Raw genomic sequence first — 26,392 nt, 5'->3', positions numbered from 1 at the left:
TTTTCAGGTGGGTCACCAATCCGAAGAGAGAACGCATTTATCAACTTAAATTTGATTGTGTTCCAATTTCAATGTTTTCTGCAAATGATTTTCTTTCGTCACTTCCAATATCACTTGTTTAATACTGTATGTGTTCTCTCTCCAGATTGGATGAAATTGGTATCCTGACATGAAATGTATTTTCTGTTGGAGCTGGAGAGACAGGGTACCCTGTTGCTGAACAAGTGAACAATGATTGCTATGGGAATATAGAGCAACACGTATTTGAACAAAAGAAATGTCTTACAGTAGACCACCTCTAAAGTAAATTATGCACAACATTGCTTTAACTTTGATTGGTTGGTAGAAACAAGACAAAACGTGTCCGGTCAGTACAGAGGTCTACAGCATTACAATTCATTTGCATTGCTTCTGTTGACAAAATGGCCAACATTTCCATGTATAAAGTCTACCAGGGTAGAAGACAGGGTTAAGCAAATATCACTGGGATTGGCATTTAAGACAGTCAAAGAGATGGTGTCCTCAATACCCTCATATCCGTCAAACTACTTCTCCAAAGTGAGTGACACCCACAGCCACAACACTAGAGGTACCACCCAAATTTAGAACAAACATGGAAAAGTTCTCATTCTACTACTACTGCTCTGCCTTGTGGAATGCCCTGACACCATCCATAAAGGATGTATAACACTGGATTATTTCTAAATTGGCCTGAAAAAAACATCTACCAGGAGACCAAAAGGGGAGGTAAATGTAATTTTCCCATCTCTTTTGTACATACAGTTTAGTGTTTGTATTTGCTGATTGTGTTAATTGTGTATGCTACTGTATGTTGATGAATTGAATACATAGGACTACAATGGAAACAAGTCACCAGGACTTTGTGTTATCCTTTTAGCTTTAATGTCTTACTGTACCACATGCTGTTTGCATTTCTGACTAATAAAGTATTCAATCATCAATCAATAAACAAGTTCATTGGCCTTGGGTTCCCACCTTCACAATTGTTGTCTTTGTTACCCGTCTGATAATTATATTGGCCTAAGAGAGTTCTATTTTGAGCTTTGTCTGCGAGTTTGTTTGATAATATCTCCCTTTTGTTCATGGATTAATGTAGCCAGGGATAATTTTTCATTGTCATCGTGAGGACGAGTTATCTCTTCAAATGTAGCCTGCTGAATGAGTGTAAAAGGCTGCCTCTTGTGCCACAATCAAAAAGCCTCGCAAAAATGTCACCAGAAGTTGAAGCATCACTCCGAAGCACATGTGCACTTATTCTTCAGGATGGCTCAGGCTCATAATGTTTATTTGTGGGTTTACACACTGAATCTACAGTATTTATACTGATGTTTAGTACTTTCTGTAAACAAGTATTACAGGCTGTAGTTTACAGAACCAACAAGCAGCTTTGGCCTTGGACTCTAGATGAGTCTAGAAATATTTAATAGAGATGATGTCACACGGCACACAGATCAGGCTCCACCCGACAAACACAACCCAAACTATAAATATCAACATATAATATATCAATATAAAAAGTCAAGGTTTAAACTGTCATGGAATATGTGAGTGTAATGTATGAATGAATGAGTAATGTGCCGTGGTGTGTTGAACAAAAGTAAACCAGAAACTCTGCTGGCGCAGAGTTCAAGTTACTGCCCACCACTGCAGAGACTAGGAGGTTTGAATCCTCTGCGGTACCTCCGGCTTGGCCGGGCATTCTAACCAACACAATGGTGCATAACTGTAGTCCCGGGTTTCTAGAAGGTGGCATGCCCGTTTCCTGTTCCGGTTCAGTTTCCCATAGCTTCGTTTAATTGGCTTACACCGACACCTTCATATGCGTTTCCTCACTGTCAGGTGGAAAGAAAGAAAGTGGTTGGCTTCATGTGTATCAGTGGGGACATCTGCCCATCTACACCCTCCCTAAAGAATCAACCAGTAGGGTAGGGGTCAGCAGCAACAAGGGACAACAGTACAAGGGGAACTGGGAATTGGCAGAACGAATAAATTGAGAGAAAATAAAATGGAGCAGAGGTTCGGCTTTGGCATCCAGGGACTGTGTGTGCACAGTTTCGCTGCGATCAAGCCAACGGTGCCAGAGATTAGCTGTACACAGACAAGACAGAATGACACACACACACGGACGGACGGACAGGGGGTAAAACATACTCTCTCGCCATGCCTTTCGGCCTGGCGGAGACAAAAAGAGGGAAAAGATTAAAAGTAATAAACAAGCAACTCAAAAGGTGGCAACTCGTGCTGTCTTGCATGACTGCATTTACTGTACGCATGCATGTATGTCTTGTCATGCGGCAGAACAGGCAGGGGTTCCAATTAATAGTGAAGGCTTTGTAGTTTCAACTCCAGGCAAGGCATGCATGGATTGTTAATGCCTGCTGGAAGTGTTGCCATGTGGCAAGTGTAAAAGACCTCAGACTCAATAAAAAAAAAAGAGAAAGTTCTGGGGCTTCCGGCAAGCAAGGCAGAACCAGGACCCTTGTCCAAAATGCAAATCAGATGGACAGAGGACAGCCCCCCTCCACCCCGCTCTATTCTGCTCTTATGAAGCAGCGTGAAATCCCATCCAGGGAGGGGCTATTATACACCAGGAAGCAACCGTCAAACTGGAATGGTTAGGGCCAAGCCGGGGCCAAGGGGGCGGAATCTCTCTTCCTTTTTTAGCCTAGGGGGGCTGTGGGGCTGATGGTTGTGTTTTACTGTGTGGCTGAAACCTACACTCCAGCAGGGGTCTGGGGGAGCTGCTGCAATAAATATAGCTGCAATCTGGAAATTATTTTAATCAGGAAACCCTTATTTTAATCTGTATGGTAGAGTATGTTAATACAATTGTACTACTAACACATATGCAGTGGTTGGAGGTAGTCTCTGTACTCTTCCATTGAGACCCTGGTGGTGATAGGACCCCTATTTCTTGATAAAAGGTACTGGCAGAAGCTCATAAGTGGGCCATGTGGGGATTCTGTCTTGGCCAGCAGGAATTCATTGAACCCTGGGTGCGACATGAAACTTAAGCTGAGGTATATATATACTGTAGTTTTTTTATATATATAGTATATATATCGCTCATCTTTCCTGGTAACTGTCTCAGGAACTGTTGCAATCATAACAAGGCCTCGTGTACTCAGCTCTTGACTCTCTGTCTCAGGCTCTGGTTAAATCGTCCATGATGGTGTGTACTCAGTCAAGAGGCCACCCGGGTGTCAGCAATACCTCTCCTCATCTCATCTCATCTATCCCGTCCTCTCCTCTCCTCTCCTCCCTCATTCGGACAGCTGCCCCTAGCTGTAGGGAGAGGAGGGACAGAGGAATACGAAAGAGCAGAACCAATACCCCACACACACTCCATCTATGACCCCCTTTTTTGACAAAGCTCCTGTAGCCTGGCTAGCCATGCTGTGGAATAGAAAGACAGCAAGCTGGGGAGAGAACAGTCAGTGAGGTAGGTATGACGGGGAAAGATAGACAGAGAGAGAGAAAGAAAAAGAAAGAGAGAAGTACTGTGGGGAGGACAAGAAATATGCACCTCTCACCTCCTTGTCTCTCAGTAGTGTTTGCTCCGACTAGATTCAGGCACTCCCTGGTGACTGGTAAATCCCTGTTAACCACCCATACGCTCCCTAGTTTGTTTCACCACACTGGCAGGTCCAACAGTGTCATCCCTGGTCTCCAGCGGGGGCTGCAAGTGGCAGATAGCACACAGACGAGATTCCTGCAGTGTTTACTTTCCCACAAGTTCTTCCCTGCTCCGTGTGCGCTAGCTGTTCTGAATGAGGTAACCCCTTTGCTCCCTCCCCTTAGTTTCTCCCTCTGTCTCCCTCCCTCTTGCCTCTTCTTTGGTTCTCCCCCTCTTGCCACCTCCCCACTCTGTCCCTCTGGGGTTTTTTTCTTTGTATATGGGTACTCTCTCCCTCCCTCCAGCCTCTTTTATGTTCTTTCTTTCTTTGCTTTCCTCCCTCCCTTCTCATACGATCCAGACGGCCTGCTGTGTCCCAGACAGCAGCACAAAGCGCAGGCAAAGGGCTCTCAGGCGCAGCCGGCCAATGACAGAGTGAAGTCCTGCATGCGGCCAATGGAAAGCCTATGTGGGCGGTGTTTGGACCATTCGGGAGAAATATTCAGATCAAGTGGGCAGGGCAAAAATGACTAAGTAGGGCTGAGGTGAAGTTTTCTGTATGTATATATGTATGCTGCTGATCTGGGGTCAGTCTTTTAAAAGTCCCAACCAATGTTGGATTTTAGAAAGGGGTGTGGGAGTAAAACTGACTCCTGGTCAAAATTGTGGGACAAATTCAGTCCAGAGTATTAAAGCAGGCAGGAAAATGATTTGGAACTCTGACACAGATAGTGTGTCATTGCATAATAAATAAATAAATAAAACATAGTCCAAGCCAATTGCACACAACATTATTTTAACCAATAGTATGTTACATCTGCAGTGGTTGGAGGTAGTCTCCCTACTCTTCCACTGAGACATGATTGACCATGGTGTCGGTAGGACACCTACTGGTTGACAAGTAGTACTGCCTGAAGCTCATATGCCCAATATGTGCCCCAGCCATGCAGGGATTTTTTTTGATTGATTGATTGAATACTTTATTAGTCAGAAATGTAAACAGCACGAGGTACAGTCAGACATTTAGGCTAAAAAGGACTTGTTTCCATTGTGGCCCTATTCCGTCTTGACTTAACGGTAGACTGGTCTGCCACACAGGAGACGAAGACCGGCTGGTTCGAATCCCAGTGGGGATATAAAATGTACAGATTGCACCTTAAAGGTCGACTTCTATTGCTAGATTCAAATAAATATCTGACATTATTCTATCATTAGAATGTTAGGCTACTTAAAGGGATATTTCACTTTAAAAAAAACTTTTGGTCATTTTATCGTCTACTCAGGCCTTTGTGAGCCCCCCAGACAGTTTTTAAGTTGCTCGATTCAGTATTTAGACATTTTATATTAATTTTATCAGACACGCCCAACTCCATTTTGACCATGTTAGATTCATCAAAAACACCCGTCTGTGATAATGAAAAGAATAATCGAAAAAAACACGGCCCCCTCACGCATTAGGAGGGCAGAGTGAGTCACCAGAACCAAGGACGGGTGTTTTCGACGAATCTAACCTGGTTAAAATGGAATTCGAAGTTACAATGGGTTTGTATAGGAAGGGGGCGTGTCTGATAAAATTAATATCAAATATATAAATACTGAATCGAGCAACTTAAAAACTGTCTGGGGGGCTCACAAAAGGCCTGAGTAGATGATAAAATTACCAAAAGTTTTTTTTGAAAATGAAATATCCCTTTAAACTGATATTTCACATTAAAACAAAATTGGGTCATTTTATCGTCTACACAGGCTTTTGGGACCAGAAGTCTGTGAGACTGGTGAAGTCAACAAGGAAGACAACAACCCAAGACCCCTTGCTTCACTGAGGAACCATAGATTTAGAGGCAAGATTTGCACAACGGTACCAATGTACCGATGGACAGATGTCAAAGTTGCAGGGCCCATGCTCAGGTGCCAGTCACACACCTGTGACTGGCACACATCTGCCTGCAAATGGTACCAGGGTTGACATCAAATAATGCGTAATCTGCGTAACAGAACACCAGATTCACTTGCCCTATTTCACGGGCCTTATCCTGAAGGGACAAACGTGGCATCTTTTCATGGGGGCAGTGTTGCTGCTTGGAGAATACACAAACTCAACAAAGTTGCAGAACCCATGTTCAGGTGCCAGTCACTCACCTGTGAGGCGTGTACTGGCACACACCTCTCTGCAGGTGTGTGCTGGCAGGTTGCTCAAAACAAGAGCGATTACCAACAGAAGCTTATTGGGTGATTTTGGCAAAGTCTTTGGAGGCGCTACCCACACGTTTATCTGTGTTGCTCATTCCACGAATGCCTGATCCTTACAAGCTGTACCTCGTTGTAAAGGTGACTAATCAACGATAAAATTATATAAAACACAATACCAATTAGTATTATTAAAGGGGAGATATAATTGACAGTTTCTCTGGCTGTCGGGGGGAGTTCTCTGGTCTTCAGACAGTAGGCCTGTGCAGTGGTGGCTGTTGGTGGTTTTGGGTGGGTGGGCTAACACATTCATTATTATAGTTCACACTGCTGCTGCAACAGCAGCATCACATCCAAGATACCAAGGTAGGTACTACTGTACAGCAATTGCACTACTGTAGAAGCCTATACTTTGTTATTATGGTAAGTGCCAACTCAAGAATGGCCTGATGCAAAAAAAAAGAAACATCTATCTGTCTGTCTTGTCTGTCTGTCTGTCTTTTCACTCACACACAAAATATGCAAGAATGATGGAATTATAGGCTACATAACAGTGTCATCAATGTCAGAAAAGGGTCCACTTAAGTTATGATGCACTGCAAACAAGTTGTTACAACTGTAATAGATAGCCTACTACTGCACCTGTTGTACAACAATGTTTTGCAATTAACACATTGTGTCAAACATCATGTCCCAATTAAAACTATTTTTAACCACCACAGCAAAATTACAGTCATCATAGCAGAGAGACAATGTGTATTATTAAATTTGTACACAGAAAAGGAAAGGGAATGTTTGATTTAAGAGGTTTATAGGCGTGCTTGAACCTACCTTATGTATGATACGCATTACGCTCACATTCCCAGCTCGTTGTTGTCTCTCTCTGCCCTCATTAGTTCAAAGATGATTTAACTTTACCAACAGCCTTGGACAAATGACCAATTTTGACCGTCTTGGATGATCTTCAAAATAGTGTTTGCACTTTCGCCCCGTACATCTATATTAACGTTCAGATTTGAAATATAAAGTGCTTACCCCATGCCACGGTTATTACAATTATGTACGGCCCCTAAGAAGTACCCGTATATTCCGTATTGTTCAATAAAAAGCATTTTAATCCAATCAGTGGTAAATTTTCTCCGTATGCTTTCAACTACGCGGCCATACCGGGGGAGGTGTATTTGAAATCTGATCGTTTATGTGGATGTGGTACTGTCGGGCTAAAAATGGAGAAAGAGCAAATACTATTTTGAAGATCATCCAAGACTGTCATGTAACAGTCTTGTATCAAGGCTACATTGACAGCTCCATGCTGTTTCCAATGTGATTGTGCTGCCTTCGTCATGTTTCCTCATTTTATCCGATAGCCTAAATGTTTCAAATCCACAATATGTTGTGTTGGGTCCATGCATGGCTTCTCCTCTCCTCCAAAAAGCAACCATTTTTAGCTACACTTGCTGTTAGCTCTTTTGCAGTTACACAGAATGTTATTTGCACTATAATGTGTCCCCATGCAGTCTCTTCACTTCCATTTGTTTCCCTTTAAAGACATAAAGAAAATGGATGAGAAAGTAAATAATCCTCCCCGTTCATCTGCGTGCAGGCAGCCATTGTTCAAACGCACTCACAACAAGCAGGTAAGGGGAGTTTGTAATTGGTCAAAATTGTTAATGACCTCCAGTGGTGTAAGTATGGAGCCATTTTAGGGCCAAAAGTTTTAAGGCATCCACTCCACTACAATTATTTGAAAACTTTAGTTGCTAGTTACTTTGTAGATTTTGATTATTAGTTTATTATTTGATTAATAGCTATTTTCAAAAGATTTGTATACATTTTATAAATTTGAAAACTTGTGAAACAGGACATTCCGCATAATGATGAGTTCTACTTTTGGTACTTTAAAGTACATTTTGATACCAATACTTTGGTACTTTTATGTTTCAAATATTGTTTTATTGTGAAGCACAGGATAGGATTATACATTCTGTTCATTCATATACATGGATTGCTTCCTTTTTTCTTTTCTTTTTTAAACAAACAGACATATACAGAAAATAGACAGGTAAAATGAAAAGAATACACTCAAACTTAAGCAAAAAACAAAAGTTTTCACAGTTTTTTGCAGCCAGCGCATTCTAAATAAACGACCCACCTGTCACTCACTTTTAGGACCCTCCCATGCAACAGCTACAACCCGTTGCTCTATAGAGACACACGGGCGGAAACGGAAGGCCTACAAATTCACGCCCACTTTTGAGACAGCGCTGCTACTCGGGGTCCGTTAGAAAGATGAACTGCAGCTCTCAATGCAATCTTTATGAGAGGCATTGTAAAATACCGTCATTTCATTGGTTAACTACTGAGGCTGTAGCGACTTTTTTGGTGTTCTAATAAAGTGTCCCATTTGTTTGATTTGTCCTTTTTAATGTCCCATATCTGTCATCTCGATATACTACCCACAATATACTATAACATACTCCATCAGTATGTCAAAACCGCTAGCATCGGAGATCTAGACTTTAAGTGGTCGCATGGTATATACGTCACGGACGCATCCCTTGAGGTTTTCAATACCCAGAAAACTGGTGAAAGTGGACGTTTTCAATATGTTTTGGTCATTATCTCTGGAACAGAAGGTCCAATCTGCTCAGTTCAAAGCTTGTTGGGTGCGTGACTTTGAGGACATTAAGCACGCAATGACACATTTTCGGGTTATTTGTTTTTTTTTAGGGGAGGCGAGATCTTAGTTGGGCAGGCGACCGCCTGTCCTGCCTCTACAGTGTGGGTACACCACTGGTCGGCGCTCGGAGCTCGTAAAGACAGTGATGTCACTGAAACTTGTCTGTCTGCCGTCTACCCTCTGCTGTGTTAACATTATGGGTAACTTGTTAAAGTGGCAAATTAAATGTGAAACAAATCAACTATTAAGAAAACAAGAAGATATGTTTACAAAGACACTCCATACATTTGGAAACATGTTTTTATTTAAATCAATATCGTCTCCAGTTAATGCAGGATAATTTTAAAAGTACGCTAATTCTCATATCCTCTCATAAGGAATGCATTGAGAGCTGCAGTTCGTCGTTCTAACGGACCTCGAGTAGCGGCGCTATCTCAAAAGTGGGCGTGAATTTGTAGGCCTTCCGTTTCCGCCCGTGTGTCTCTATCGCAAGCACTATGTCGCTTCCTGAGTCTTGGGATGGTCCACCTTCGCTTTTACCCGATTGGACGGAGGGGGAAAAGCATTGAGCGCATAAACGGAAGATGTGTGCGACACGCGGACAGAACCGCAAGACCATTAATCCACATTTGCATTGACAAAGCATTGGCAGATTCCGCCCATTGGTAAAATAAAAGTGCGGTGGGACCGCGTCCTACCGGATTCTTATAGGAATTCAGAATCCTATCCACAAGTTTCCTAGGGCATTGTGGGCATCACTTCCTGTCGATTTGATCAGGTATCAGGGATCAAATCGACAGGAAGTGATGCCCACAATGCCCTAGGAAACTTGTGGATAGGAATTCCATTGGAACATTGGAAAATCCTATAGGATTCTTATAGGAATTTCATAATATTATAGGATTCTATTGAACATTTGGAATATCCTACAGGATATTTTGACTATATAGGGAGGTTATTACTATGTACATTTGAGCATTTGTTTTCTGACTGCATAATAGACCATGACCTACCTCTATGACCATGACAGTGAAAATGCGTTGCTAGGGAACAGCTTGGGTTCAAGTTCATTTCCTGTCAGCTACTGACATTCACAAACACTGCAACAGGAAATAAATTGGACCCATTTAGAATGTGTACGTTGTCAAGTGTGATAAGCCTTAGTCTGTGTCTGTGTGTCTAACGTGATGGTTTACATTAGTATTCCTTTTTCTTCACCTAATCGCAGTAACAGTATCGAAGGCTCATATTGTTTGTGACGTGAAGCATGACAACACAGAACACACTGTACAGTAACCACAAGGTCCTCTGTGAGGGCACACTGTTTTAATTAAGCCTGTCATCCTCCAACCAAATTCAATTATTGCTCCCTCACAAACTCAAATTTGGGAAATAATTACTCATTCAGAATTAGACGCGTTCTGCTATGAACCTGCTGTCAAACAAGACAATTAGACTTGTTCTACCGTTGTCCAGAAGATTTATTAAAACACAATGAACAAATACACAGAGTAACAAATTAAAAGATGACAATTAACTTTTTTTCCTTTTTTTTTCTATTTTCATTCAATTGCTATACAGCACAGATATCAGTACCATAACACTGATTGGAATTCATTGTCTGTAAATGCTAGCCACACAGCAACCACTACCCCAAAACCGCCCACCCACCCACCAAGCCACCACTTCCCGCCTCCCCCTCTGAACGTGAACCGTAGGAAACGTTTCACATGCTGTGCATTCGCTGCAACAAAAGGTGCCTTAACCAGGTTCTTTTGGTAGCTTTTGAAGCCTTGTTTATAAGCATGTACATATATCATTAATATATTTAAAGTATTAGACTGAAGCCTTTGTTTTTGTTTTCTTTTTTTCTTTTAACAGATAGTTACATTCATACTTGACTTCAGTTTGATTGCATTTCATTTGAGCGTTGCGTTTTCGTAGTCATTTCAAGGTCAGCACTCCTGAAGGGAACAGACATGATTGTGATTGATGAGCACATTTCCGTGTGCACACTGCAGTTCTGTGGCAACTACCCTGCAAACATTCGATTTTTTTCTCATAAACCTATGTGAGCGGGACATACTGTATGTCTAAAAAAATCTCTTGATTATTTACAAAGTTTCTGAGGATCTTTCTGTCAAGCAACCTAATAGCTGATAGGGTCAGGTTAATAATGGTCGGAGCAGAAACACAATAGACATAACAGCACTGATGAACACAACAGAAAATAGCGGGGGGAAAAAATACAATGCAACCAAGAGAATAGAGCAACATAAACAATAACTACCTGCTTTTTTAAATTAACATTGTGGGTCAATATCTTGTGATATTTGCGCTTATTAATACTTGCAAGCGAGTTGTCTGAGAAATTCCAGGCATGATTGAATTTGGAGTAATACGATTTAAGAGAGGTCAGAACAAAGGACCTCAGGACAATCATTTGAAATGGTCAGAGGACAATAACAAAATAGATTCATCGTCAGACAACAAATTAATTTCCATTTAGTGCATCTAATCACAATTGTTGACTGAGAAACTTCAAGTGCTGCAACAATGCAACAATATAATAATAATAATAATAATAACAACAATAACAAATGCCTCAATTCAGATGTGTAGTTTGAGTCATAACATTCAAATGATGAATTCATAGAAAAGTAAATACAGTAACCTTGAATATACAAAATGTTTCACTTGTAGGACAATCACATGAGCGCAAAGAAGAAATGATGGAATGAAGTAGCTATAGCACTCTGCTATGTCTTTACACCAGGTAGGGCAAAAGGTTATGATATATTCTCCAGGGGAAAACCAACACACTATAGTATGTAATATGGCTGAGGAAACCAGAAGTGAAGTAAAGAGAATCAATAAAAAGTATCGCTGTGCAACATTGGTCCTTAAAAGTTGACATACAGAGAATGCTCCTATACTGTACATAGAGACTGATTGGCGAATACAAATTACAGTCTTGCCTTGGGATTACACTTCATAAACTACAAATCATATCAGATCATCGCTCTCCTAGATTAGGCAGAATGCCTTTAATGGCACTGAACTAGTAGTAAAAGAAATACCTTGCTCAAATACATAATCTTATTTACCTTAACGTAGAGATAAGCAGACAAATTGCTTATATCATGACAAACACAAGCCGTAAGGTGACATAGTGTCATAATAAGCAATCATTTTGATATTTGCTTCTCACAATGAAAAGGAAACTGGGAAAGTCCCTGGGATGTAAGGCAAAATAAACTCTCCCCAACCCCCACCCCACAATCTGCACTGAATTAGAACTGATGGGTAAAGACAGGATGAGTTCCTGCTTATAGTTTACTCCCTTGGGTCTGTTCCCAATGGTTTAGCTCCTCTAAGCAACCACTGCTAACATTCAATTGCAAATAAATGCTCATACTATGTACATAAATACTGAATCTGAAATGTGTTCAAATTGTCTGCTCTTTGTGACCTTCAGTCAAGGCCTAGCCTGGCCTCTCTCCGGTTCACCTACAGTATGTGTGTAATAGTGTTTTCGCTATGATTAGATCTATGTGAGGTAAAATAAACAGCAGTCTCTTAGACTATGTACAGTACCAGTGGTCAACCCTGTCACAGGTTGGTGAAGGACTGCAGCCATCAGTGTCTGCAGTTCACCTTCTCAAGTTCACCAGTAGGTGGCAGCCTTTCCAGGATTGAGGCAGAGAGCGTCCAACTACTGTGTGAACAGTAAAAGTCTTTTTAACACTTTCAAATCAACACTCTGACCATTTGGCCACTACATGAACTACAAAACAGGGAAATAGATTGAAAGTAACAGAAATGGCTGTCATAAAAACAACCTCTCATGATGCGTCATCCAAAGACTGAGGCCTTCCCTTTGCTGCACACCTCTAAGGACAAAGCTCCAATAGGGCACAGTCACAGTGCACAGTGAAAAGGCAGATGGATGAAAGCAACGGGGTGCACATAGAATGAAAAACGTTGGGCCTGGCATGAATAAAAACTCACATTCTGAGATAAGAATGAGTGCTGCACAACAAGCATCGGAACCTCAATACATCCAACTTGCTCACAGGGAAAAAGAGAGAGAGAGAGAGAGAGAGAGAGAGAGAGAGAGATAGAGAGAGAGAGAGAAGGAGAGGTTCCTCCTGTAGCGCTGGGCTGAAAAAACATAACAAAAAAAGGTTTTCCACCTCTTAACACAAGCTGCGCCATCCTCCACAAGTCAGTAAAAGCAAATATCTACTGAAATACATCAGTATAGGATCCTTGAAAGGTAAAAGTGCAATTCATAAGATAGATATAGATACATCTGTAGTCGTCAAAAACGTGGTTCTTTGCCTTCATCCGTAGACAGACAGCTTCTTGTCATAGAGTCAAGTCATGGGTGGGCTGTTTAAAGAAAGGAGCGGGACAAAAGAGAGGGAGGAGTGGGATCTGAAGGGAGAGACGGGCAGCGTCATCCCCGACCTAGTCCTCGATGCAGATCACATCATTGGGTTTGCCCGACTTGAGATCTGGAGTGGCCACGTCCCTTAGGGAGTCAATTGACTTCTTGTCAAGATGGCTTGAAGGGGGCGGCGGAGGGCCGTTAGAGGACACTAGAGTAGGAAGAGAAGTGATGCAATGATTATGTGTTTTGGTTTTTTTCAACCACTGGAATGTGTGTTTATCTGTCTGTCTGGCTGGATGTGCCAGGGTGGACGTTAGGAAACACAGGTGACACAGGAAATTAAACAGCATTTGTTGATTACATAATACAGTGGTTCTCAAACTTTTTCATGTCAAGGACCCCCAAATTAATGTGTATTTGACCGTGGACCCCCATACAAGATTTGTGTTGTTAACATGTTAAAAAAAAAAATTAGAATACAATTTTCACATTTTGTCAAGATCTTTTTGAAAATAGCCGATCTACAAACTCATAGATCGGCTATTATCAAATAGCCGATGTATATAGGGTTAAAGTGGTTAAACTGATTTTGGAACCCTGGGGGTCCCCGGACCCCACTTTGAGAACTACTGACATACAGTAATAGATGTATTTACCACACTCTTGAATGAATGCTCCAAGTTCTTGTTCTTGTCCAAATGGGCTATTATAGCGAGAGGACACTGGAAAATAATGAGTTAATTATGCACTGCTCTTGTGGATATTCTCTGTGGATATGCAGCTCAACGTAAAGCAACTGCAAACTGCAAACATGAATAATTTTTCAGTAATGCCTGTCCATGTGTTCGACATGTTTTATAATGTACCACTTTTGTCAACATACCGTATGTTTTCATCCATGCATCCAGCTTGAATAATCTATAGTCCTAATGGGTTGAAACAACTGAAATGTTGAAACATTGAGTATTGCTGATTCTTACCACTGACATAGGGTCCCAGAGGCATCTGGCTATAGTTGACCAGGGGTTGTCCACCTGGTCCTCTGAAACCTCCTCCAAAGCCACCACTGTACATTTGGGTACAGCTAAATCCACCCTGAGCGAAAGGCTAAACATAACAAACAAGTGATCAGGGGAAAAGCCAATATGCATTTTGGATAAGAGAAGAGAAATACAGAATTGTCCATGAAGGCAAATTATCGAGTTGTACAGTGAAGGGGCTGTATATACAAGAAACACAAGGTGAGACCAGCTGCTTTTAGGCCCGACAAAACAGACAGGACTTTTTTTTAGTAGTGAAAATAAATAACTTTGTACTCAAATCTATGCCAATATATGGCCTAAGTGTTAGTTTTTATCATACATTTTTGATTGATTGATTGAATAAGTTATTGAAGTTATTTGAACAACTTAGCATTACTAAATAAAAAAATAAAATCAATTCCACAGTAAGAGACCAAAACTGGTCGGATTTCACTTTGACAATTGTGTTCTGATCCCACCTGTTGTGGTGGAGGTTCATTGCCTCGGCTCGTGAGGCGGCTGAGGATGCTCCTTTCAGACATCTGCAGGCGGGCGGACACTGGGGGGATCCTGGACAGCATGTTGGGCAGTCGTGTTACATCTGCCTTCATGTCGCTCAGAAGCTCCTCCAGTTGGTTTAGCACTGTGACCAAGAGAAACCAGGGGAATTTATCTGTGGTGTTACCACACAGAGGCAGGTGTATTCACCAGTTGAGTTGAAAGACATTCATTCAAATTCAGACCTGAGACCTCATTCAAATTCAGACCTGAGACCTCATTCAAATTCAGACCTGAGACCTCAATCCATTTTCAACCTGAAAGACGTTATTCAAATGCAAGATATAAAATATTGCATCTGTGAGTGTATACGACTCATTTGAATTTGAAATGTTGTCAGGGTCAAGACTGGGAGCTAAAAAAAAGCTAGCAAAAGAAAAGCAAATTAAACAAAAAAGAGACATCCTGAAAATCCTGAAGGATCACATGTTTTCTTTGTTTTTTTTTGTCATTATGTACAGTATAAAGCAAACCTTTGTGCAGCACAGCATTGGCAGGCTTGTTCCCAGCCAGGGACTCCTTGGACAGGTGCTGGTGGGACTCTGCCAGGCACTCCACCTCAGAGAAGCGTGTGTTGAGGGCCATGGCTGGGTGACTGGGGTCCTGGGTCATGTTCAGATAGGCTGCCCTCCTCAACTGTTCCTCAATCACCAGAGCCTGCTCCAACAACTAGACACAGAGAGACGCGCTCCCTTCAGGGTGCAACCAAACCAAACCTAACTAAATTAAACGTTTACCCCATATCCTGAATACCTGCTTAGTTTTGTTAGCCTGGTAAACCCCCCTCCCTCCGGAAATCTCATTTGCATTTGATTTCAGGAAGGAGTCTGGGATTGCTCAGGGAGTAAAGCTGCCCGGTCCGCTGCGTGTTAGAACCAATCAGCGGCTGCTAGGGGCGGGATCAGGCTGTGAAACAAAATGTGTGTCGCAAGCTTCTTCCATTTGACGGAGTCAGGTTATAGTTTTGTAGGCTTTCTAGACTGTATAACAAGTCTTAATGTGTTCATTTAATGTGTCTTATGATCTTTGCTTGTTTTTTCCCCCTGCTGAATTTAGGTTTTATAATTTGCAACCAAACAAGTTAGAAAGAGAAAAGTTATAAAAAAAGAAAAGCAATTAAGAGAGATGTGGACATCAAAGGCAAGAGTTACAGTAGAGCAGATGGATTAATTTATAAGTAAAAGGAGATTATTTAGGTTTAAATATTTAAACCCTCAGATGAAATCTACATGCTAGATCACCACTGCATTTCAGGTGGTAGGATTATTTAATAGTTATTTTATTATTTTACAATTAGAGCACTGGTTCTCAATGTGGGGTCTGGGGACCCCCAGGGTCCTTGGGGGGTTCCAAGGGGTCCCAAGCTAAATGTTTCATAGTTAGGAACTAAATGGACCCTAATAGGTCTGTAACTCAGTGAGTGTACACATGAAACCAAATGAACCAGTAAGGGTTCATTTGGTTCCCAGAGATAAAGCATTTTATCAAATCGGTTCTATGGCCTAATGCATGTCAAACTGGAGTTCCTTGAGAATCACTGGTTCACCCAAATCCACCTTAAAACGGCGAGCCAGGAACTTGTTCTTCATCTCTAGGTAGTTTCCCTTGTGCATCTCAGTCTTGAAGGGCTCATTGAGGATGGCGTAGCGTGGGTCGTTCTGGATGTCCTGCCAGCGGGCATAGCCATGTCTGAAACACAACCCTGGTCAAGGAATACAAATGACCAATTCACAAAGAGATCCAAGTATTGCATGGGAAAGTGGGTTGCTGAAGTGGTAAATGGTTGTAGTTATCACTTTGTCAGTTATATCAACTCCCTCAGCTCCAATAGTTTGGAGATAATTACATTACTTTGGCAGATAGTCAAAGAGTCTTCTTCCCTAGGTCTGGAGAAAGGATACGTTACGATGCCAGCCAGCAGCCAGTAGTCATGGCGACGGTGCCAAATGTCATACATCTTCCCAGATGACAGCGCTGCTCGCTCCTCTGTTTGCCAGAGGGTGTGTAGCTCTGAGGGCACAAGAGAGGATTAGATACCCCCAGTGCAAAAGCACGTCCAACTCTGCCATATGTTTAAAAAAAAGTAAGCAGTGTCTATAAAAAAAACAAGCTAATGCATACCATTTAAACGTCACCATGCATGTTTCTAATTCAAATTAGAAATGCCACATTGCGGATGTATGCTCCCGCCAGTGCAGTTTATATCCATATCTTTCCAGGAATTTAATGTGTTTTTTGGAGGCACAGTGACCTTGACCTATGAAGTTGCAATACCAAATTTTAATCAGTTCATCCTTGAGTCCAAGTGGATGTTTGAGACAGATGTAATCAAATTCTGTCTAGAAATACCTGAGATATTGCATTCAGGATAATGGGACAGAAATAAGGATGGACGGACAGACAACCCGAAAACATAATGTCTCTGGCCATGGCTGTTGCCGGCGGAGGCATGATTATGTCAAATAAACACAATGCCCTGCTTCAAGCTCTTCAATGTAAAGACATTTATACGGTGAGGCCATTTCACCTACAGCCGTACATTGTGCAGCTTCACTGGGCTGTTTGGGGTCAAGTGTCTTGCGCATGGCCCACCACCGCGTAGTGTAGGTGTTCCAATCCACTGCGGTGCATCCGGCTTTGTCGAGTGTCTATAGTACATATAGTACATACAGTATAGTACTATAGGTTATTTTACAGCTTGGAAGTCAGGAGGGATAAGAGTCTACGTCACTTGGAACGTTGGCCAACATGTCATAGGAAAGGGAGGGACAGATGCCCTGTGTTAGGTGGAGGAGGTTAGCTATCCTGGAGGATGTAGGGGGGTGCTATGGTTTCCTTGTGGGTCATTCCCAGGGTTTTGAATTGGTTGCCAGTAGCGACTGGGAGCCAGTGGAGGGAGTGCAGAAGTGGAGAGACAAGGGGACATTTTGGAGGAGGTTGAAGACCAGACATGCATACAGGTTTTTAGAGAGCACGCAGGCAGACCAGCAATGAGGAATCCAGCAATTTCTGGATGTTGTAAAGCGAGCAAGTGATTGTGAAGCTACCACCGCCCCAATCAGTAAAATGAAGTTGGTTGATTAGAATACATGTTGGAGGCATTAAATGGAGCCAAACCAAGTTCCTGTCTCTACACAAAAAGGAGGTGGTGCCCCCAGAGGCAAAAACAAAGGGGGGAAAAAATAAAAATATTTTTTTTTTTTCACCGAATGTGTTCCCAGATTGGCGTGCGTGTAACCCTCTATGTCCATACAAATAATAATAATGCACCCACAGTTAGCTTGCCTGGTTAAATAATTAATACTTTGCCAACGACGTACCATATGGCCGTACAATGAACTATACATTTGCCATTACTCACCTGTAAAGCCTCCATCGGCGATATTGAACATGAACCTGGTTTTGCATCCATTTTTGTCCTCCCTTCTGCTCTCCTCCGTGTCCTCCAGTACATCTTTCTCTCCATTTATCCGACCTTCTGATGTGTCCTCACTCTTCACATCTTCTGCAACTGCAGAAGTAAAACAAAAACATCTCAAGATTACTTTTTCATGTCTGTTGCATCACTGATTTATTAAAGAGCATCAAATGTGTACCTGGCTTATTTTCCTTGTCCTCCGTCTTTGAAGGCAGGGGATCAATGTCTACCTTCTCTGTGGACCTCTCAGTGTCTTTACAGGGCTCCGCTGAGAATAAAAGAAACACAAATGCTCAACTAAACTCGCCGCAACCCTGCGGGAAGCAGCATAAAGGTCATGCCTCTCTCTCACCTTTAGGCAAGGTTTGACTGGAGGGCGTTTCTATCTGTTTCAAAGCAGGCTCCTTTGAGTTGATTGCCGGCTCCGTCTTTGAAGAGGGCGACTCTGTTCGGTCCCTCTCTTCCCCTGCTTTCTCCTCCGATCCGGCCTTGGTCTCATCACTGTCAGCTGCCTTCTCGGGTGCGGAGGTTGTCTCTGTGTTGGCAGGAGCCTGTGGAGAGAAATAATAAAAAAAGAAGCAGACCGAGGGGAGACGGAGATGGGAGGGCAGAGAGGTGAGTTAAGAGGTGTCAGTTTTTGACGGAAGCACACTTTGACGATGATGAGGGGAGAATGGTCAAAGTGTGATGGACTGTGGGAAGATGGACAAGACAATCAAGGATAAATGAATGGAGGAGATAGGTGTAGGATTGTAAAAAAAAATGCTCACTTCCTGCTCTGACAGTTTCTTGTTATCTTGGTCCGTGGCCTCTTTGTCCTCCGCTGAGCCTGAGAGAGACTCGGTCTTCTCTGATAAAAAAAAGTATAATGTGAATTCTTTTTCACTTTAACCAAGAAAAACTTTTTCTAAGGGTGCGAACCCTGCTTCTGCAATCTTCCAAAAGAAAAACAATAACCCGTGCAGAGATTGGTTTCTGACCTGGTGGGACTGGAGTGCCGGGCTGTGTAGCAATGGGGCTGGCAGGCACAGGGGTGTTGGGATCAGATGACAGACTCTCAGTCAGTTTCTTCAATTCTATCCCAATAGGAATAAGGTCTGGAGAACTCAACTTCCCGTTCACATGCTCAAATTCCTGCACCTACGCACAGCAGCACACATGAACGGTGTTTAAATATTTCAATTTTAAAAAGAAATTGAAAACTTTCACCTATAATGACATGTCCAAAATAGGGATGCCAGCGTTAATGTAGTTAATGTAGTGGGCTGCCATAGCTGAGTGGGCGGCCATAGCTGAGTGAGCCAGCCTGGGAAGCCAGAGGCCCTGGTTGTCCCAGGTTTCGATACTAGGCCAGGCCAGCAATGTGTTGATGTGTGTCCCTGAGCAAGACTCTTAACCCCTAATTGCTCCCCGAGCGCCGTAGAATGGCACTCACTGGTCCTAGTTGTTATAGGATGGGTAAATGCAGAGGACAAATTTCACGTATGTGCAATTATACAGTGACAAAAAAAACACCCCAAGGAGTGGGGACTATTCTATCTATTCTAGTGATACACACGGACAGTTAGGTTAATATATATTTGATTTGTATGGCCACACATGTATTGTTTGGAAAATATATGGGGTTTACAACAACCACTTTGACCATACGTCCGTTAGCATGATAAAGTGAAATAAATGGCATGCTAATGACATGGATATTACAAGTACAAGTACAATTATAGGCAAAAACGACACAAATTCATGTTTTAATTGACTTACTTGAACTTGAAGTACAGTATGTATGTATTATAAGGTGAATAGATACCTCTTCCTAGAAAAACATGGCAGTAGTACCATGCTAACCTTTACCCCCCTCTTAGCCCTTGTATTGACCACAAGGCAACGTGCCACACTGGCCTGGGTATATCTCTCAACCTACCCTTTTTTGTTGCAGGGAAGGGGTAGAAAAGCTTGAGTGACAATGTTAATAGTAGGGTGAGCGATAGAATGGCACCTTTTTCCTGACGAGGGACATGACTCCGATCCTGGTGAGAACGTGTTGGCGGGACAGACCCTCGCGTGGGACTCCGTCTGCGAAGGTCTCTGCTCCGTCTGCTCCCGGCTCACACAAATGTCTCATAAATAGGGACACATAAGCCCTAACAGGGACAAAAACAAGCAGGTAATCCCTGAAAAACTATGACCTGCTCTCGATCTGCACTTGTACATGATGGACAGACTGACCACACGACCGACTGCTGAACGACCGGCTGGTTAAATTGCGAGGTCACAGCTAAAAACCTTTGCATGTTGCTTGTAACTTTTCAAACTCCACTTAATAGTCTGAATTATAGTTTCATATACTGTAGTTCAAGCTACAATTCGGCACTTATTTTAATGAATAAAACATTATTTTAACTAATCTGTATGGTAGAGTATGCAATATATACAATATAACTAGCACATCTGCAGTGGTTGGAGGTGGTTTCCTTACAGTACTTTCCATGGAGAAAGTGAACCTGGTAAGCGAGGCAGGAATTTAATGGAGGCCATGGAAGCGATGGCCGCCGTACCCCCTCAGTTTGGCCTTATGCACCTTAACAAATGATATGCGCTGAGGCCACAGTGGTCTCGATGCCCAGTCCACACCATCCCAGCTGATTACACCGTTTTCTCCTCTTTCTTGTCTATAGTTTTTAGACACCTGTGTCTGTTATTGAGATTCTGAATTCTTAACTCCCCCTGACTCCCATCCCCATATTCAAATAAGTGATTCTGATTAGTCCTCCAGGGCTGTGTGTATAGTTAGAAATGTAATATACTGCTGGTTGTATAACATTGAAGTATCATAAAAACGGTAGCTTAGGCATTAAAGTTCCAGTCAGGTACCTGAATTCCCTCTCGCTCTTCCCTCTCAGGTCCCTGACCAACCAATGGGAGTTGAAAGCATCCTGAGGTGGCATGCCCCAGCGCATGATGGCATTGAGGAAGGCTTTCCTCTGGCGAGCATTGAAGCCCAGTACCTGAGACGAGGAGAATAATATCACATATTGCACATATTCATAATAATATACAGGTATAACATATGGCAGGTCACTGCATAAGATAGAAAGAATACCCAAACCTTGCTATGTATTTGCCAAGCAATACATACTGTATTGCCTGTCATAGATTCATACTTAGATTCAAACGTTATATAAATAAAGATTCAGTTTGGTTAGTTTGGCTGTGTGTGGTGTTATTTGTCCTTTCAGTTTCACTAATAAATATCATAAACCTCACAGGTTGGCACTTTTACTGTAGTATAGCTGCTGCCTTATCTGTGCTGAACTTCACTATAATATACATGCATATTGCTATGATACCATCTTCATATCAAACAAAGAGGCCCCCATGAACTGATTACTTTCTCTTCTGTGTTTGACACAGAAGCATTTCATTGCTACAAATGCAAATGTATGTTTATGTTTATGATTGCACCTGACACTTTCTGACATGACAGTTTACATCCTGTCTCATGATGCACAGCAATGTGTCCAGTGAAGGACAATATAGTTGGTGTCATACCTCAATGTTGCCCCCTACACGTGCCAGTAGGGGTGGGAGAGGTTTGTCCTTTTCACCTCTAAGCTGCCGGCGGGACTGTCTGCGACCGCCTACATGGAAAGACAACAAGCAACCATTAGATGTGATAAGATCTCCAGCAAGGAAATTGTTTAGATAAGATTTAACCTTTTAAAGTATCACATTGAGGTCACAATTTCTGGAGCCGTAAAGCTGCAAACAAACAGATTCTGCATTATCAACTAAAATCAAATTCCATGCTGTACTTGCCACTAACAGACACTAAAGCCTGATTTATGCTTACGAGAATAGGCCATCTACAAGCTCACAATGCGTCAGAGTGCGACACGTTGTGAGCTTGTAGATCAACAATTTGTGGTGCGCAACACCATACGCAACCAAGTGTATATCAGGCACAGCTACGCACATGGAGACAAAAACGTCACATCCCGTCAACTCACCTTCAGGCCTCTCCTCAAAGTCTTCGTCCTCGTCCTCGGACCCCACAGAGTACTCGGACTGATTGTCTGAAATATCATCCTGCCATTCTGAGTAACAGATCATAGAGAAAAAGCACAGTGCATTCACTTCTGTATGTGACCACTTGGGGGCGCCATGGCACTGCAGATTACTACAGACCACTCTAGTTGGGGGCATGCATGCATACTGTACCAGCTCTCTGTCAATGGCACAGCAGTTGACTGCTCTGGTGGACAACTGAGCTCCAAGTCTTCACTTCCTATGTGTCCTCTGAGCTAAGTTGCAAAGACTTTGGTCTTTGCATTCGTTGTCAAACGCCTACTGTTGAGCTAAATGCTTACATAGAGACAACTTCTACAAAATAACCTACTGTATTGAATATATATGGCATCTACGTAACTTATCAATCTAATGGATATAGAGATGCTTTAACTTTAAAACAATCCGTATCTACGTAAAAGTATATCTAACCTATTTGAAATCTACTGAATAAAGTATGTCTAGTTGTCTACAGCCCTGCTTCAAAAATGAGCTGTTCTACCTCTGAAGTTATACAACCTAAATAAAATCTGATTAGTATAACCATTCATATAGGGCTAGCTATAGGGCTTAATTAGTACAACTAAAAACCCCAAAACAATAAACACAGTAAAATCCTTAGTGTTAATTTAACTCAAAATAATGAAAAAAAGGGTCCATTTGGTTCATTTGTACACTCTTCGTTGTTAAATGAACAGAGGATTTTACAGTGCAGGTGTCTAACCTGGGTGAAGAGCCCAGGGGTGTGTTTGTGTGTGTTTTGTGTTTACCACCAACCTTGGTCCTCCTGCGTGGTGTCGTTGTAGTTGACCTGTTTGCGGATGCGTTTGCCCTTGCCCAGGTTCCTGGCCAGGTCCTCCTGCTGCTGCTCATAGTGGTGACGCAGCAGCTTCTCCCAGTAATCTGGGTCCACGTTCTCCTCCTGCTTAATGATCTCACGCTGCGGTTCCTCCTGCACACACAGAGATGTCAAAATACATGACAACAACACGTGGTGAACTTGTGACACATGTGACATGTAGTGACCAACAACGGTCATGTGGGCAGGCTCTTCGCCACAGTCCAGACCCGAAAAACATGACCACATGAACTTTCTGCTGTCCAGGGAAACATGACCACATGAACTTTCTGCTGCCCAGGGAAACATGACCACATGAACTTTCTGCTGTCCAGGGAAACATGACCACATGAACTTTCTGCTGTCCAGGGTCACAAGGCTATAGTCATTCTCTCTCTCTGTCTGTCTGAAAAGCATAAAATGACCCCCCCGCCTCAAATAAATAAAAATAAAATAATAATAATAAAATTAAAGATCTTACATATCAGCCAGCAGTAACTGACCAGTCAGTGCAAGCTGAACTGTCACTTCACTAAACTGTCACCATGAGTGACCTTGCTGTGAAATGAACTCAACATGTCAAAGGGCAAGTGCTATTGTCTCATTGTATTCGCGACTATATAAAGCTATACAGTAGGTGAGGATTTTTCCAGCTTCCCCAAAGATGTACAGATTGCACTGTATTGGGTAACAAGTTGCTACACAGTACCATGCAGTATCAACCATGTTATATACAGACACGTGCAGACACATACTGATACATTAACACAAAGAAATTGTGCTCCCAGGAAACCAACACGAATGCCGCAATTTATACTTTATCATATGACGGTGCCACGCACCAAAAATATCAGATGTACAAGCACAATGTGTCACATCTAAATCAGGCTTTAGCCAGAAGTGTCTATGCAAATGGCTATTACAAAGCAATGTCTTGTTGTAAACAATAACAATGTCATTATTTTAAGCTTCTTAAGAATAGAAACTCACAGACAACCAGAGCAGCTGTTCCAAAGAGAAACATCTGTGGGCCATTTCATTATGTTTAAAAACAAGTGTTGTGCTTGAGCCCAAATCCTTATGATTTATTAATCCCTTGTGTAGAAATCATTTTCAGTCATGCGGTATCTAGGATAAGGTTTTTTAAACTAATCCATTCTCTGATATGGTCACTTGTTTATTACTTATGTACATGATATCATAAACCATTTACTGACTTGTGCCCTGACCATAGTACTCACTCACTTTCCAACTCATTGAACACACACTCACAGCTAATACCGAATGTTGTATATACTGTATGTAGGCTAACAGTATGTTGTGTATTTACTGTATGTATACCTTCAGTACACACATAACAATACATACTATAAGCATGCATGCATGATATTGCTAACAGTATGTGGCATACATGTACAGCATCACAATGTTCGACAGTAAAAAGTGTGGCCGCAAAGCTGAGAAAACCTAAACTTTGACACAATAGTGCACAAGCTTCCATCCAATCATAGCCTCATCCCACATTTGTTCCACCCACCAGGGACAGAACATTCTTCTCTCTGTCCGTCAGAGAACAGACCGCACCGCATTAATCCCGGAAATACTCTACCACAAATTTTTACTTGTTAATTTATGTCAGTGAGGGTCCCCAGAGTGGGTCCCCAGATGACAGTAATGTGACAATTTAAGGACTTTCAATACTCCTTTAATACCCCCAAAAAAAGCAAGGAACAAACTCTACTATAAAAACTGGTCAAACATTGGCCAAAATGTCAAATAATATTAAACTAGCCGATCTACATGCTCACAACGCCTCCCAACGCGAGACGTTGTGAGCTTGCAGATCTGCTATTTTCACAATATTCATCTGTGGAACCGAATCAAACAAAATGTAATGCCTCAACTTCTACAATTCCAAGTGCTTGTCAGGGTGGGGGGTCCCCAGTTCAAATATAATTATTTGGGGGGGGTCACAGCCTGAAAAGGTTGAGAAGCACTGATGTATGTATATAAAATATATATTCCCTAAGTAATCTCTTAGTTCCATCAACATTCTTCTAGTGAAGCACTTTATTCAAGATTATTTATTAATATTATACAGATCGCTCGTGTCATTTCGACAGCGGGCGTTCCACAGTTACTTTGCTTTCCACGGGTGCTGTAATGTTGTATAGAAGCAATTTTTCAAGGTTTTGAACTAGCACACGCATGTGAGATTAATGAAGACCGGACAACTAAATGGCATATTTAATGTCTAAAATGTACAAATCAAGCCACTGGAAGTGAGATTCAAGTGCATTTCTCCTGCCTGTCTGTGTGCTTTGCTGCTGGGTGCAGCTGGCCACTGATCCGCTGAGTACTGGGATCTCGCTGGCCAGAAACACACTCACTAGAAACTAGAAACACACTCACTCGACATAACTTGCAATTGACAGAAACAAACTGCTGTAGGCACATAGCGAATATAAAAGTTTTAAACCGGCAGTTGTAGATCGATAGACTGACAACTAAACAACATAGCACATCAACAACTAGGGACAGCTTGTGCCATGGGTGGTCCGAACGGCACGCCAGCAGCTCTCTGCCCAGACAGGACAGCGGTTTGGGCTGTACAGGCAACCCGTTGCGTTGCTGGACGTTCGCAGCTTGTTTGTAAACGATATTCATTTTAGCCGATAAATAGGCCATGTACTTGCTCCACATTGGCACATTCTTTCCCATTTACAGCTGCTAGTTTAAATCTTTGATTTCAAAATGCCATACCTCGACAGCAGACACACGCTGACACTATTGACACACAGTGTCAGCTGTCACTCAACCTCAGACACACCCAATTTATTGCTTTATTAGTTATTACGTGGTTAGTGTTGCGGACTAGCGTAGAAGCTGCTGGTCTGAACTGCACGTAGAACACCGTCCCTAACGAACCAACCAGTAGGGGACAGCAGCAACAAGGGACTACAGTACAAGGGGAAGTGGGAATTGCCAGAACATAACTGAGGTACACAAGTTCACTTTCTCACCTCTCCATCTTCCTCCTTCACCACATACTGGGCCACTTTGAAGGAGCTGAGATACTCGTTCATGTTCTGGATCTCTCTGTCCTCTGTGGAGTCCTGGCTGCGGTCCAACAGCTTGGAGATGGCGTTGTCGTCATAGTGGATCACACTGCCCTCCTCGCTGTCCTTAATGTCCCCTGCTGATGAGACAATGTTAATAATATGGGACGGGCTGGCGTAATTTATTAGATCACTGTATTTATTGGCACTTAAAACAGTAGACATAATGAAACAAGAGAAGGTTAATACAGGGGTCTAAGTAAGGATGTCATTTATTACCACAGAATTTGATTAGCACTAAAACAAAAAGAATTTCAGGTACAATATAGAATTGGGAAGGATACCATATTGTGCAGGAGTATCAGTGTATGTTAAATTAGGTTTTAACTGTCACACCCTCTATTCCCCTGTCTTTTCCCTGTTGTTGCCCTCTTGCCTGCCCCCTCCCCTCCCCTCCCTTTGCGGCTTGATTGTGAGACTGTTTCCACCTGGGTCACTCAGCTGAAGAGACATTCGTTAATGGCTCTGAAGT

At 42.3% G+C, this 26,392-nt stretch overlaps 2 protein-coding genes across 5 annotated transcripts in view; both read right to left on the bottom strand.

Moving 5' to 3' along the window:
- arhgef10la (Rho guanine nucleotide exchange factor (GEF) 10-like a) overlaps nucleotides 1–6,696 on the bottom strand; it is a 177,042-nt gene extending 170,346 nt beyond the window's left edge. For 3 of the 4 annotated variants that reach the window (XM_084061413.1, XM_084061416.1, XM_084061415.1), the window contains exon 1: nucleotides 3,555–3,728. The gene's annotated coding sequence lies outside the window, so the exon portion shown is untranslated. Of the gene's footprint in view, nucleotides 1–3,554; nucleotides 3,729–6,655 lie in introns of those variants that run through there. The other variant, XM_084061414.1, reaches the window with a different exon arrangement.
- Nucleotides 6,697–10,211: 3,515 nt separating this feature from the next.
- The window catches only part of chd5 (chromodomain helicase DNA binding protein 5), a 53,687-nt gene continuing 37,506 nt past the window's right edge, over nucleotides 10,212–26,392 (bottom strand). Inside the window, exons 24-41 of the mRNA XM_084061420.1 lie at nucleotides 25,825–26,000; nucleotides 22,741–22,915; nucleotides 21,906–21,971; nucleotides 21,448–21,536; nucleotides 20,770–20,903; nucleotides 19,895–20,039; nucleotides 18,879–19,038; nucleotides 18,669–18,748; nucleotides 18,251–18,449; nucleotides 18,077–18,166; nucleotides 17,842–17,991; nucleotides 16,382–16,490; nucleotides 16,037–16,169; nucleotides 14,954–15,149; nucleotides 14,402–14,565; nucleotides 13,881–14,007; nucleotides 13,557–13,622; nucleotides 10,212–13,108 (exon numbers count right to left, since the gene is read on the bottom strand). Coding sequence (XP_083917546.1) covers nucleotides 12,978–13,108; nucleotides 13,557–13,622; nucleotides 13,881–14,007; nucleotides 14,402–14,565; nucleotides 14,954–15,149; nucleotides 16,037–16,169; nucleotides 16,382–16,490; nucleotides 17,842–17,991; nucleotides 18,077–18,166; nucleotides 18,251–18,449; nucleotides 18,669–18,748; nucleotides 18,879–19,038; nucleotides 19,895–20,039; nucleotides 20,770–20,903; nucleotides 21,448–21,536; nucleotides 21,906–21,971; nucleotides 22,741–22,915; nucleotides 25,825–26,000 — 2,390 coding nt within the window. The 3' untranslated portion in view covers nucleotides 10,212–12,977. The remainder of the gene's footprint in view (nucleotides 13,109–13,556; nucleotides 13,623–13,880; nucleotides 14,008–14,401; nucleotides 14,566–14,953; nucleotides 15,150–16,036; nucleotides 16,170–16,381; nucleotides 16,491–17,841; nucleotides 17,992–18,076; nucleotides 18,167–18,250; nucleotides 18,450–18,668; nucleotides 18,749–18,878; nucleotides 19,039–19,894; nucleotides 20,040–20,769; nucleotides 20,904–21,447; nucleotides 21,537–21,905; nucleotides 21,972–22,740; nucleotides 22,916–25,824; nucleotides 26,001–26,392) is intronic.

This window comes from Gymnoscopelus microlampas (assembly GCF_963454915.1).
Source record: "Gymnoscopelus microlampas genome assembly, chromosome: 7".
In the NCBI taxonomy this organism is placed as follows: domain Eukaryota; kingdom Metazoa; phylum Chordata; class Actinopteri; order Myctophiformes; family Myctophidae; genus Gymnoscopelus; species Gymnoscopelus microlampas.
This window is presented reverse-complemented; position numbering and strand designations above follow the sequence as displayed.